General features: G+C 45.8%; 1 protein-coding gene across 6 annotated transcripts in view; it reads right to left on the reverse strand.

Moving 5' to 3' along the window:
- Window positions 1-757: 757 nt before the first annotated feature.
- LOC148041143 (uncharacterized) overlaps window positions 758-13,777 on the reverse strand; it is a 141,676-nt gene continuing 128,656 nt past the window's right edge. Inside the window, exons 4-8 of one of the 6 annotated variants that reach the window (XM_087676998.1) lie at window positions 3,468-3,605; window positions 3,128-3,202; window positions 2,708-2,887; window positions 1,387-1,596; window positions 758-1,145 (exon numbers count right to left, since the gene is read on the reverse strand). In XM_087676998.1, the coding sequence (XP_087533124.1) occupies window positions 1,014-1,145; window positions 1,387-1,596; window positions 2,708-2,887; window positions 3,128-3,202; window positions 3,468-3,605 (735 nt within the window). In that variant the 3' untranslated portion in view covers window positions 758-1,013. Of the gene's footprint in view, window positions 1,146-1,386; window positions 1,608-2,707; window positions 2,888-3,127; window positions 3,203-3,467; window positions 3,606-13,777 lie in introns of those variants that run through there. The other 5 variants (XM_087677011.1, XM_087677006.1, XM_087677018.1 and 2 more) reach the window with 5 other exon arrangements.

Below are 13,777 nucleotides of genomic sequence, written 5' to 3' on the forward strand. Positions count from 1 at the left end.
AATTCTTTGATTTTACTGATGGCCCGTTATTTGAACAATGGAAAATTGATCATAATGATTGGATTGGTCGTGACAAAGCGGCTCGTCATTATATATTGTCTGCACTTCCTGACTCACTTATGTTGGATGTCTTTTATCTAGAAACTTCTCATGTTGTTTGGGAGTATCTTATCTCAACGTTCGAGAAGAAATCGGTCACCGAAATTTTATATCTCCAAACTCGTTGTCTTCAATTTATTGGTTTAAACAAAAGACCAAATATTTTATTTGCAACTAACTTTTTGGGACAGTATCTTTCTTCCCCTTCCACTATTCATTGGAGTGCTGCAAAACATATTCTTAAGTACCTCCAAACTTCTTTGAAAAGGATTTCAGCACTACAAATCTGCTTCTACCTATGTGTCACATCAGAGTACCAAGGCGAACATCTTCACAATCTGTAGAGTCTTTCTCCAAAATGCATGGGACTGGACTGGTGAAATCTTTGATCAATCACCATGTCTTTTCCCAATAGAATGGTATTGCAATAGAGCAAAAGAAAGAACACAAGAGCTCATCATGAAAAAAAGGTGAGTGGCTCCATCTTTTGATTTTCATAAAAGGAGTTTCAAATTTTGCCACAAGGAAAAAGTGTCACCCAAACTCTTCACTCGGCATAGGGCAGGCCAAAGAATTGCTCTCAAGTCAAATGGAGACTATAAAAGTCTCTTCAATCATCTGCAAGACATCCATAAGAAAGAAAGAAACCATGATAACAAATTTTGAACCAATTAAATTTTCATGGATGCATAACTCCTTGAGGTCCTCTCTTGATTCCAAAATATGGTGTTTTTCAATACAAAATTCACAATAAGTAGGATTTCTTAGTAGGAGTCAATAAGCTTATGCCTTGGGATAAAAAAGAACCAATAAAAGCTATCTGAATTCTTATAATTCTTCATCGACATCACTTGTCTTTCGACAAGGTTCCAATACAAGGAAAACCAATAGATGTGTAGAAAATTCACCCATGTTCAATGTATTCTACTTAAAAGCTGGATAGGAATATTTTGCCTTCTTAGAGATTGGCCAGAAACATGGTCAAAATCAACTGGTATGCACTGGTCATTCGCTGCTTCTGGGTTGAACTGTGGGACCTGAACAAACTGCAATATCCAATATATAAAATCATTATTCTCCTAAACATGCATGCATGCATGCATTCACATGTCTAGTGAAACCTCACACACCCTGCCCACACCCGCACCCTCAAACATGCATACATACTCTTCACCCAAACATGCACCAGATATACATGAATACAGACACATAAAAGATTATTTCTTATAAGTTGTATTTTCAAATTAGTGATTATACTCATACTATCCCAGAAACTCAAGATTTTACCTTAAGAAACAATTCAAGAATCCTTTGATGAAGCCCCCGTAGGGATTGAGTTGGACGACTGCGATACATAAGATCTGCTTCTCGCTCTATAAGTTGCACTAGTTCTTTGGTCAACGGGCAATCAAACTCTTGCACAGTCCATTTTATGTAACCAAGCACACACATCCTCTCATCAACTGTTCGAGAGCACTTTGCCAATGCTGTGTACAACTGCCGAGTCACTGAAAAAATGACTTAAGGAAAACATGGACAAGCATGGAAGCATGTGTGCTCTGTTCATAACTTAATCAGTCCAAAATCAAGTAGCCCAAGTGGTTAGAACATTTCATTTCTACAAAGAGCAAGATTATTCACTATGCTTGAGGTATTTCACTCTCCCTATGCTTGGGGTATGCACTTTTAGTTGACTTACAAGACCACGATTGTAAGGGAAGGGGTTGTTTGAATGAGATACATTATTCAACATATAGACTCAAGCAATCCCTTACTTTCAATTTTCTTATGCTTGTGCATTGAAAATCTGTAGGCAATGCCACTGGTCGTCAAAGCATGCCTCACTATAGTTTGTGCCTATGTAAAAGGGTCAAACATGGGACACATGAGTCACTTGTATGGCTATTTTGCACGTGTGGGAAGAGAGAGAACTTGAGCATAGTATGTATAGCATCTTGTCACTTGTCATTTGTATGGCATAAGTAATTGCTAGTGGACTCCTCTCCTCGTTCATGGTTTCTCTTGTGTTGCTTTGTGTTCATTGGTTTTATCATGGTAATGTTCTATTGCTTTCACTACTTTGCACTATCTCACATGGTATCATATGTTTGGGTTGTTTTATCGACTCGATCTAGACTCTTACATTTTATTTGGTGCAAGAAACAGTATGTTTTATGACTTTGGGTTCATTTGCATTCTTCTAACATTGGATGATGTGCTAACCCCCTTGCATTTTGTTTTTCCAAGTGATGTGGAGACGTGTGCCCTCAAGCACACCCTTTCAATGTGGGCAACATCTTAGGGCATGCTAATTCTTTGAGATGAGGAGTCTATTTCTCATGGTTTGCTTACTAGTGGCTAGAAGATGATCCATTTTCTTCCTTCACTGGAGGTTGTGTTCAGCTATATAGAGTTGAAAAGAAGAAACTAGAAAAAGTTCTTTGAGCATTCCTTAGTACACACGCAGACAACCTATATAAACAAAATATGGATCTCTTATTATGAACTTTCAAACACGACTTAGTGAATAGTTGTGTATTGTACTATATGCTCAGTGAAAAACTAGGATGTACGACAATCAGATATGAATATCAAATATAATACATACCCTCATAAGATCAGAAGCGCGTAATGTAGCCAGAGTCTGTACATGGACAAGGTTTCCATTTGACATTTCCCACTTCTTAGGTGCACTCATTTTAGCAAACATCTTTTTGATATGCTCCTCCCGGTTTTCTTTTGCAACCATTAGTTTTATCTTGCCTATTTCTTGCAAGAACTTTATTTCCTGGATGGAAGATGCATAAACTCAGCTATCCCAAGTTCTAGGAGACCAGTTAAGACATTGGAGATATGGACTGATGAGTACGAGTACTTATTCAAGAGCTGGCTCTATAAAATTCAAACGATTGATTGTTTTAGCTTTGGAATAAACAAAATCAGCAAGCAGAAGTCTTGAATTTATGTGAAAGACATTGTAAAACATGTTTAGTATCTGGTTTGCAGTCACAAGTCCAGCCAATATAACCTTTTGCAGTAGTTCTTGTAAGGCAAGTTTTTTTTCTTCAGGTACTAGTTTTCTTCTCTTGATAGCTTTGAGCTCCTTGCCACGTTAATCATGTTAAAATATGAGTTTTCAATCACAACCAAGGTTTTTTTCATCAGTCCTCATAACAAACAAGAACAACTAACTCTCTTACAAATTATTGGTGATGCAACATGTTTGCTGAAATGTTAAACATGTTTTCCATGAGCACATGAAACCATGAGATTACATGAAGTTTCACATTGCACATGAAAGGAGCAGTTATAATTTTTGGATAATTCTATTTGCACTTGAAGGGTGTAAAAACAACAAAGATCTTAACCTCCAAATGCCAACTCTCAATCTCCTTGTATAGAATGTCAAAATCTTTCTTTAGTCGTGGATTGCTATGCTTGTATATTTCTTGTTTTAAATGAACATCTTCTTCCAACTTTTGATTCTTTTGTTGCTCAGCAAACAACTGTCCAGGTTTCACCAGTTTCAGGTTTAGAATCAGGTTTAGAGTCATTTTTAGATGGTAAGTTAAGTTAAAAGAGAGCTGAATGCCTTGCAGAACTTTAGCTTTGTTTGCAACAATGCCTGTTCTATCCTATAGCAAAAACTAATCACAATGATGACATATAACATGCAAATGTAGGCTGTTAAGTGTAAAGAATTTTGATGGGTGGAAAACAGGCACAAAACATGGGAAGTAAAGACTATGTCATTGGTTTTTTTACCGTGAATACAGAGCACAGAGAGCTGCCATAGCTTTTCTTTGTTGTGTGTTGTTCAGGGCTATCATCATTTATGGGACACCATTTCAATTATCCTACATGCTTACATCAGTGAAACGGATACACCACTTGCTTACTTGAGAGAAGGATTGGCTGGGTGACAAGGACAACCACACTTGGGGTCTTCCTAAAGGCAACACTTGGAGGAAATATGTGGTGATAGTGGGCTGGCTTAATAGAACTCCCTTCAAATACGAATTCTTCATTTGGCAAATGTTGGTTGGTGTTCTACCCCTTGCCTCTCCAAATGTGGCATCTCAAATGGCTGTTGCTTCTTTTGTATAACAAGTGAAGAAACTTCTCATCATCGCTTTCTATCTCGTCCAATGGTGAGGAAAGTTTGTCTCTGCTATCTATTATTTGGTCTCAAGTGGTAGGCCAGCTAATGCCTCCAAAGGAACGGGTTTTGGAACAGCCCAACTTCTCAGATCCTATGTAGCCACATATGAAAGTTATTTTCCTTTCTTGCACTTCTAGGACTGTTGGCATGTATGGACTATAGGGAATGCATTCATTTTTAATTCTGCTTTTAGAGTGTAGAGTTATATCACCCGTTTGAGCGGCATCTCCATTGGCAGCTTGACATCATTGAGATAACACATATACTTCCTTGACAAGATCTACTTTCTTGGTGCACGGCTCTTTCTTTGGTTCCCTTGTAGATCATATGGACCATTTGTACTTGTAGGCGTGTTGGACATTTGAATTTCATGTTTTGGTGATTAATACAATTACCACTCACAAAAAGAAAAGAGAGATTTGACAACCTTTGGTTTTGGAGGAGGGAGAGAGAGAGAGAGAGAGAGAGAGAGAGAGAGAGAGAGACCCGCGGGTGCCTGCCCTGTGCATTTTGCGGTGCCGCGACAGAGAAAGGGAGCCCTAACCTAGCAGCACGTGACTGCAACCCTGCGCAAATCAGAGAGCTGATCTGCTCCTGTACACACACACACACAGAGAGCCGAGAGGAGTCGGAGCGAGATCGATGGCACGCTACGGGAGCTCCTCGTCGGACCTGCGCAGGGGTTGTCCGGCACCTATCGCTGACGTCGCGATCTGCCGTTGACTCCTCGCCTTGGTCGTCGTCTGCTTGCCTGTGTATCCCGTCGCCACGTCGTTTGCTCGACTGCGAGCCCCGTCGCCTAGCCGCCTGTCGCCTGTGCGTCCCGTCGCCCACGCGCCAGGTTGCCCCGTCGCCACGTCGCCAAGTAGCCTAGCCCTGCCCCTGCCGTCGCCTAGACCTGCACGCCCTGACAGAGCGCACCGTCGACGTTTGGAGCTTGCACGCCTGTTCCGCCCGTGTTCGCCTGTGCCCGCTTGATCCTGCTCGCCTGACGACTGCCCGCCTGAGGCGCCTATGGCTGTTTCCTCTGCCTCAGCGTGCAGCGCCCTGTTGCCCCGTCGACGCCTGAAGACTGAACGCCTTTCGTTTGCAGAAACAAGTACCTCTCGTTTGCTGCCCTGTTAGTCATCTGCACGGCGTCTGCCTGCGGAGGTGCCTGCCCTCTGCATCTTGCTAGGCCGCGACAAAGACAGGGAACCCTAACCTTGCAGCACGTGACAGCAACCCTGCGCAAATCAGAGAGCTGATCTCCTCCTGTACAGACACAGAGAGAGAGAGAGAGAGAGAGAGAGAGAGAGAGAGAGAGAGAGAGAGAGAGTGTGTGTCTGTGTGTGTGTGTGTGTGGATTCTTTGCATGCAGGCATTTCCAGGATTTCTTGGTCACATGCGTGCACCCCCAAACGCATGGCGGAGGGGCTATTTTAGATGCCCAAACTCATATGCTGGCACTCCGTTGGTCTCTTTTTCGCGCCATGTGCTCGGAGCATCATCCATGGGTCGTTATAGCCCGTTATTTTCTTGAGGATCACGGGCTTCTGCATGGCAATACTCAAATCCGGAGTTCTTGGTGGCATGTTCTTAATGCAGATTCGCGGTTCTCCAGTTCTTCTTCATCTCTGCTTGCCCATTTGGTGTGTTCCTGGAGACTGGTTCTCTGGAAGGCTCAGTGACATCCAACGGAGGATCGCTTAGCTACTAATTCTTTTCAATTGGAATTGTTGGCAGTCTCGCGGTTGATTTCGTGGAAAGGTAAACATGAGCTTCGACCAAAATTCAACCGCATGGCACGTTTGGGCTTAACTTCGGTAGCGGATGCCACCCTTGCCAGTCGCAATGTGTTGATATCGTTTCATACAGCCAGGAGGCTTTTCAGGATCCCTCATGGATACAGGTATTTATGGGAACAGCTTTTGATGGTGCTCCAGAGCAAACAGCCCTTTCGTGCCCTTGCTATGGATCGTCCCTGGTAGGACTGAGACTTTGCAGGCCGGCTGAATTTAGAAAAGGCTTCAGCTAACCAGGTGTACCATCTTCTGATTAAAGATCATCAATGGCTGGTTACTAAAGTTAATACTCTATGGGGATTGCATAAAAGACGGTCATGGTGGAGGGTAACTATGATGGAGGGCTGGTTGAACAAGACACCCTTCAAATATAAGGTCTTTCTTTGGAGGGTGATGATTGGTGGTCTTCCGCTTGCTTCAGCTCTTTCCAAGCGTCGAATCTCCAACGGCAACTGTTTCTTTTGCACCACCACTGTGGAATCCGCCTATCATCGTTTTATTTCTTGCCCCCTCGCTCAGAAAATATGGTCATTCTTGTCAACCATTTGGCGAGCGGTGGTTGGTCTCTCGCTACGCCCGTTTGATTGGGTTTTTGCGCGGCCCAAATATCCCGCACCGACACAGCTACATATGAAGATCCTGTTTCACTTTCTTCGATATTGGGGCTGTTGGCATAACTGGACCATTCGGAATGCTTTTCTTTTTTATTCCACCTATAATGTTCAGTGGCATATTGCTCGGCTTAAAGGTCTCTTGTATTGGCAGATAGATCTTCTCCGGCACTCTCACATGCTCCCTCGAGAGGACTTACGTCCGTGGCATATGGCAATTTCCTCTGTGTCTTTGCCATGACTTTGTAACTCTTTGGTTGTCTGGTTCTTGTAGAGAGACAGCGTGTACACACGATGGGGTAGAACCATCGTGTATCTCGTAATCATGCAAACTTGTACCTTTTTCGTAATTAATACAATTACCTTTTACGAAAAAGAGAGAGAGAGAGAGTGAGCGCCAGTGAGAGAGCAAGCGAGTGAGAAACAGAGAGAGAGGACACAAGCATGGCTGGGCTGGATATGGCTTTTATCAACCAGACAGTGGCAGCCCTTGGTCCGGATTCTGATATAGAGGAACCGGAGGATATGATTCCTTGCACAGAGGAGATGCCTCCTGGTTTTGACCTTCCGCCTGCGGGCAAACGCTCCAAGCATACTTCCGAGGAGACAATGGTTCATCAGGAACGTTCCTATGTGCAGGTTGCCTCTGATTCGGTGGAGTCACAGGAGAGTGACTGGGAGCACTTGCTGGAGTTTGCCAATACTCTGCTGGGCGATTATGTCCAGCATACTCATGAAGCTTTTTCTAACTCGGGAACTAAAGAAGTTCTAGAAGCCACGGTGGACCCGAAAACTATCTTGCGCTTTTTTTCGGTGTTTTATGACCGTGCGGTTATACTCTTCTTCACTGGCAGGATCCCAATGCTTTTCCACATTCGCCAGTGGCTGCACCATTTACTACAAGGGGAGTGTGTTGAGGAGATCTTTGTTGGGCCCCAAGGCTTCTATGAGGTGCTGCTGAAATCGGAGAAGCATCGGACGGAGCTCCTGTCCAAACTACCCTTGTTCTTTGATCGCCGCTTGGTCCATGTTGTGCCATGGCGCCCTATGGCACACTTTCAGTGCCTTCTTCAACGTGAATGCCCGGTGTGGGTTGAAGTGGAAAATTGTCCGACTGTTTATTGGCCATTGTTAAAGGATGCCATGGCTGTTGTGGGAACGGTGCTGGTTCCCCCGAGCCTAAGGGCCATGAACCGAAACCGTTTGTGTATGTTATGGGACATGGCCAGGAAAAGGCCTGCATGGCTTCGCCTTAATTGCTCTGGCATGCATCCTTTGCACTTTTGCTTGAAATGGGGCAACTTTTCTGAACACTGCTTTTCGTGTGGAAAATTGGGGTATTTTATGGCCGAATGCCCAGAGAGGCAACCGTCTTCAGATGATGCGCATGTTGTGCCGCCTATGGAGGACATGGTGCTTGATGCCCCGTCACAGGAGGCCATCCAGCCACCTAATATTTTGGATAAAGGTAAACAACAGGTCCTCGATTTGGATTCCCGTAGCAATGATTGGCTAGAGGCACGTCCCAAAAAAGGTAAAAAGTTGGATGCTGGCCTGGCGGATTCTGGGCCTAATGTTTCACAGGATTCCGTGCGCAAGTATATGCGCACGAAAGAAATGGTCTCTTCACAGCATGATGTGTGTACTATGGTTCCTTCCGCTCCCCGTAATCAGTCTACGAGGAAAGTATATACAGATGGTCCAAAGGGCCCACCTGCTAAGTTGGCATTTGATAATAGAGGTAACGTGATTACAACCTGAGATCGTCATTATCCCCGTTCCACTACCAAGACAGTGGATATTCCATCTACCTCTAAAGTGGGCCGTCAGAATTCTTTTGCACTGTTAGCTGATTTTCTGGATAAAGGTGTCCTCGACATTCTAGCAGACAAGGTTAAATCGAGGCAAGCGGTGCCTCGTTCCTGATTTCTTTTTTGAAGATATATGAAGATAGCCACGTGGAATGTGCGAGGCATTTGTTCTTCCCATAAGCAACATGCCATGTGGACTGTCTTGCATGAGAATCAGTGGGATGTCTTGTGTGCAGTTGAGCACAAGAGCCACGGTGAAGCAGGAAAAGTTGTGGATTGCCATGGGTTTCGCTTGTTTTATGCAGGAACACATGCTATGCACTATTCTGGCGTGCTTATGATTGTCCATGAGAAATACCAGCCTGTTCTTATTAAAAATGATGTACAGGGCCGCTTTGTGGTAATCAAAGTTTTATTTGAAGGAGAGATCTTATGGTTGCTGGGCCTCTATGCTCCGAATGACCCTTCATCTCGACGGGATCTTTGGAAGACTTTGCAGAGATCCGTGTCACTTGGCAGAAGGGGTTTTTTGATAGGGGATTTCAATATGTGTGTTGACTCTTCTCAATCCACTTCAGGGCATTCGGCGATAGATGCTCCGGAAAGCCGGGTGTGGAATGCCTTTACTCTTGAGGTACTTAAGCAAGATCTATGGTCTTGGCTCCACCCTTCTTCTCCGAGGTTTACTTTTCATTCCGCACAATATGCAACTACATGGTCGCGGCTGGACCGAATGTATATCATGCAGGATGATGATTTTCTTCCTGAGATGCTAGAAATGAAAGTCTTGCAGCAATATGCCTTGTCGGACCATTTCCCTCTCCAGCTTGAGATACTTGCACAACCCATTGCACCTTTTATGCAGTTGCTGGATAGACTGCCTTTACGTTTCAACTCATCTTATTTGAAGCATCCAATCTTTCAGGGCTATATGCAGCAATTGATTGAGAGGTTTTTAGTGGACTTCGCCTCTGAGGGCTCGGCTTCCTTTGAACAACTGCTCTCTAATGTGCAACCATCATGCCTCTATTTGTCAGAGGCGTCGACACCCAGCGGAGGACTTACTGGCTTTGGTTCGTTCACTGCTGGTGGACTCCCCAGATGATGAATTTTTGCTGTCTCTGGCGCAACGTGTGGCTGGTTTTATTAAAGAATTTCAGTTGAAATCTTATCAACAGGCCAAACTGCACAACTTGACTGACAATTTCCAAGATAGTGCTTGTCAGACTCATAAGTTCTTTCGTGCCTTGCATGCTTCTCCGGCTCGAGAAAATATGACTAGACTCCAGGATTCAGAAGGTCGAATGGTCACACTGATCCGCAGACCATTGTCAATATGTACAGGAATTATTTTCGGGATCTTCTGGGTTCTTCTCCGTCGCTTTCTGACCAGGTTACACATGCCCGCTCTGTCTTCTATGATTTGGTCCGCCATCAGGTTCCACTTGATATGCAAACTACTTTGGAGGCAGAAACATCTGCCTAAGGATAAAAGTCTTGGTTGGGATGGTCTCACTAATGAATTCTTCGAGAGCTTGGCTACCCAACTGGTGAAGCCATTGGCGGCTATGTTTCACCAGGTTTGGGAAACAGGGGTCATGCCCTCCTCTGTTTGGACGCTCTTTGGTCATGCTTCTGGTCTTCGTATCAATGCCTTCAAATCAGCCATTCTCAGTTGCACGGAGTCTGATTTACAGTCATTGGACTGGCAGGGTCAGGTGGTTCCCCGTGGTTCCGTTGTCAGGCATCTTGGGTACCCGTTGGGTGTTGATGTTCGGCCAAAGCAACTATTGGAGTGGATTTCACAGAAACTGGCAGCTAAGTTTATGTATTGGAAGTCGCAAGCGTGGCCCTTCCATGTCCCCCTCAAAGTGGCTCAAACAATTATTCTGCCAATGCTCATATATTTCTTGCCATTGCTGCCATGGACTCCTACTACTTTAAAGGCTCTCACTCGCCCCATTCGTTTCATGTTATGGAAGAAGGATTCATTGCACACAGGTATTTCGTGGATTTCGTGGTCACATACATGTATCCCGAAACGCCTGGGCGGTGGAGCTATTTTGGATACCGAAACTCGTATGATGGCACTTCGTTGGTCTCTCTTTCGCGCCATGTGTGTGGATCATCACCCATGGGCCATTATAGCCCGTTATTTTCTTGAGGACAGCGGGCTTCGGCATGGCAATACCCAACTTCGGAGCTCCTGGTGGCATGTCCTTAATGCAGACTCTCAATTTTCCAGTCCGTCCTCCTCTCTGTTACTGCATTTGGTTGGCTCTTGGAAAGTGGTGCTCCAAAAAGTGCGTTGGCATCCAGCGGAGGACCACTTGCATACTAACTCTTTTCAACTGGAATTGTTGGCGGTCTTGAGATTACTTTCATGGGAAGACAAACATGAGCTCAGACCAAAATTCAACCGCATGGCCCGTTTGGGTGTGACTTCAGTTGCGGATGCCACCCTTGCAAGTTGTAATGTCCTCACATCGTTTCGTACTGCCAGGAGACTTTTCAAAATCCCGCGTGGATACCGTGATTTATGGGAACAACTTCTGTTAGTGCTTCAGAGCAGACAATCCTTTCTTGCCCTTGCTGTGGATCGTCCTTGGCAGGACTGGGCCCTTGCAGGTCGGTTGAGTCTGGAAAAGGCCTCTACTAATCAAATGTATCATCTTCTCATCAAATATCATCAATGGCTGGAAGTTAAAGCTAATACTGTATGGGGATTGCAGAAATCGCAATCATGGTGGAAGGCAACTGTGATGGAGGGCTGGTTGAATACGACACCTTTCAAATGTAAGGTCTTTCTTTGGCAGGTGATGATTGGTGGTCTTCCTCTTGCCTCAGCCCTTTCCAAGAGTCGAATCTCGAACGGCAATTGTTTCTTCTGCACCACTACTGTGGAATCGGCCAGACATCGATTTATTTCTTGCCCGCTCGCTAAGAATATCTGGTCGCTCTTGTCGCAGGTTTGGCGCGTGGTGGTGGGGTTCTCACTAACCCCTTTCGATTGGGTTTTTGTGCACCCAAAATACCCCACACCACCACAGTTGCATATGAAGATCTTATTTCACTTTTTTCGATACTGGGGATGCTGGCACAATTGGACCACTCGGAATGCCTTTCTTTTTTATTTGGCCTCTAATGTACCGAGACACATTGCTAGGCTTAAAGGTCTCTTGCATTGGCAGATAGATCTCATTCGGCACTCAGATTTGCTCCTTCGGGAGGACTTACTTCCCTGGCATATAGCAATTTCCTTTGCGTCTTTGCCATGACTTGTGTAGCTTTTTCCTAGCTTTGAACTGGGATTTTCCACACGTTGGCTTAGAGTCCTCGTGTCTCTTGTAATCATGTAAAGTTGTAACTTTTTTCATAATTAATACAATTACCTTTTACGAAAAAGAGAGAGAGAGAGATTTACGAATTTTACCCCGCACCGCCACAGTTGCATATGAAGATCTTATTCCACTTTCTGAGATACTGGGGATGCTGGCACAATTGGACCACTCGGAATGCCTTTCTTTTTGATTCCGCCTCTAATGTACCGAGACACATTGCCCGGCTTAAAGGTCTCTTGCATTGGTAGATAGATCTCATTCGCCACTCGGACTTGCTCCCTCGAGAGGACTTACTTGGCATATGGCAAATTCCTCTGGGTCTTTGCCATGACTTGTGTAATTTTTTCATGGCTTTGTACTAGGATTCTACAAAAGAGAGAAAGAGAGAGAGAGAGCTCGCCCTCTGTGTGAAGACAGCAGTATGGCTGGCCTGGATTTGGATTTTCTTGACCGGACGGTGGCAGCCCTTGGCCCTGATTCCGATGCAGAGGAGCCGGAAGATATGGTGCCATGCACGGAGGAGTTGCCGCCGAGTTCTGAACAGCCGCCTGCCGGCAAACGCTCCAAGCATACGCCTGATGAGCCAATGAGTCCTCCGGAACGCTCCTATGCGCAAGTGGCCTCTGATCCTGTGGATTCGCAGGAAATTGACTGGGAGCATTTGCTGGACTTCGCCAATACTCTGCTCGGCGATTATGTCCAGCATAATACCGAATCTTTTTCTGTTGCGGGAACGGATGATGTGCTGGAAGCCACGGTGGACCCCAAATCAGTCTTGCGATCCTTCTCGGTGTTCTATGACCGTGCAGTTATACTTTTCTTCACTGGCAGGATCCCAGTGCTTTCGCATATTCGCCAGTGGCTGCACCATCTATTGCAAGGGGAGTCTGTTGAGGAGATCTTCCTTCGACCTCGCGGGTTTTATGAGGTCCTGCTGAAATCGGAAACGCATCGCGCTGAGCTCCTGTCCAAGTTGCCGCTATTCTTTGATCGCCGCTTGGTTCATGTTGTGCCATGGCGCCCCATGGCCGACTTCCAGCGTCTGCTTCAACGCGAATGCCCGGTGTGGGTGGAGGTGGAAAACTGTCCGGCGGTCTATTGGCCCATGTTGAAGGATGCAATGGCAGTTGTGGGAACAGTGCTGGTTCCCCCAAGCCTCAGGGCGCTGAACCGCAACCGTTTATGCATGCTATGGGACACGGCCAGGAAAATGCCCGCGTGGCTTCGCCTCAATTGTTCGGGCATGCATCCTTTGTATTTTCGCTTAAAATGGGGCAACTTTGCGGGCCACTGCTTTTCATGTGGTAAATTGGGGCATTTCATGGCCGAATGCCCTGAAAAGCAATCGTCTTCAGAGGATGCGCAGGTTGTGCTGCCTAAGGACGACATGGTGCTTGATGCCACGCCCCAGGAAGCCCTTCAGTCTCCGCATGTCATGGATACAGGCAAACAACAGGTCCTGAGTGTGGATTCCCGTCGCACTGACTGGATTGAGGCACGTCCTAAAAAAGGTAACAAGTTGGATGCAGGCCTGGCGGATCCTGGGCCTCCCGCTTCCCAGGATTCTGTACGCACGTATACGCGCCGGAAAGAAATGGCCACTTCACAGCAGGCGGCGCGTCCTACGGCCCCGTCGGGCCCCCGCAATCAGTCTCCAAGGAGAGCCTATACCGACGGCCCCAGAGGCCCACCTGCCAAGCTGGCGTTCGATGCCAAAGGAAATGTTATTACACCCTGGGATCGGCATTATCCCCGCCCCTCTCCCAAGGCAGTGGATTCCCCTTCTACCTCCAAAGCAGGTCGACAGAATTCTTTTGCAGTATTGGCTGATTTTCTGGATGAGGGTGTCCTGGATGCTCTCGCGGAAAAGGTGAAATCGAGGCAGCAGGTGCCTCGTTCCTGACTTCCTTCTTTGAGGATACATGAAGATAGCCACGTGGAATGTGCGAGGCATTTGCTCTCGCCATAA

This window comes from Lygodium microphyllum, chromosome 1 (genome assembly GCF_053477565.2).
Source record: "Lygodium microphyllum isolate KBCC chromosome 1, Lygodium_microphyllum_v1.1.10, whole genome shotgun sequence".
Lineage (NCBI taxonomy): Eukaryota > Viridiplantae > Streptophyta > Polypodiopsida > Schizaeales > Lygodiaceae > Lygodium > Lygodium microphyllum.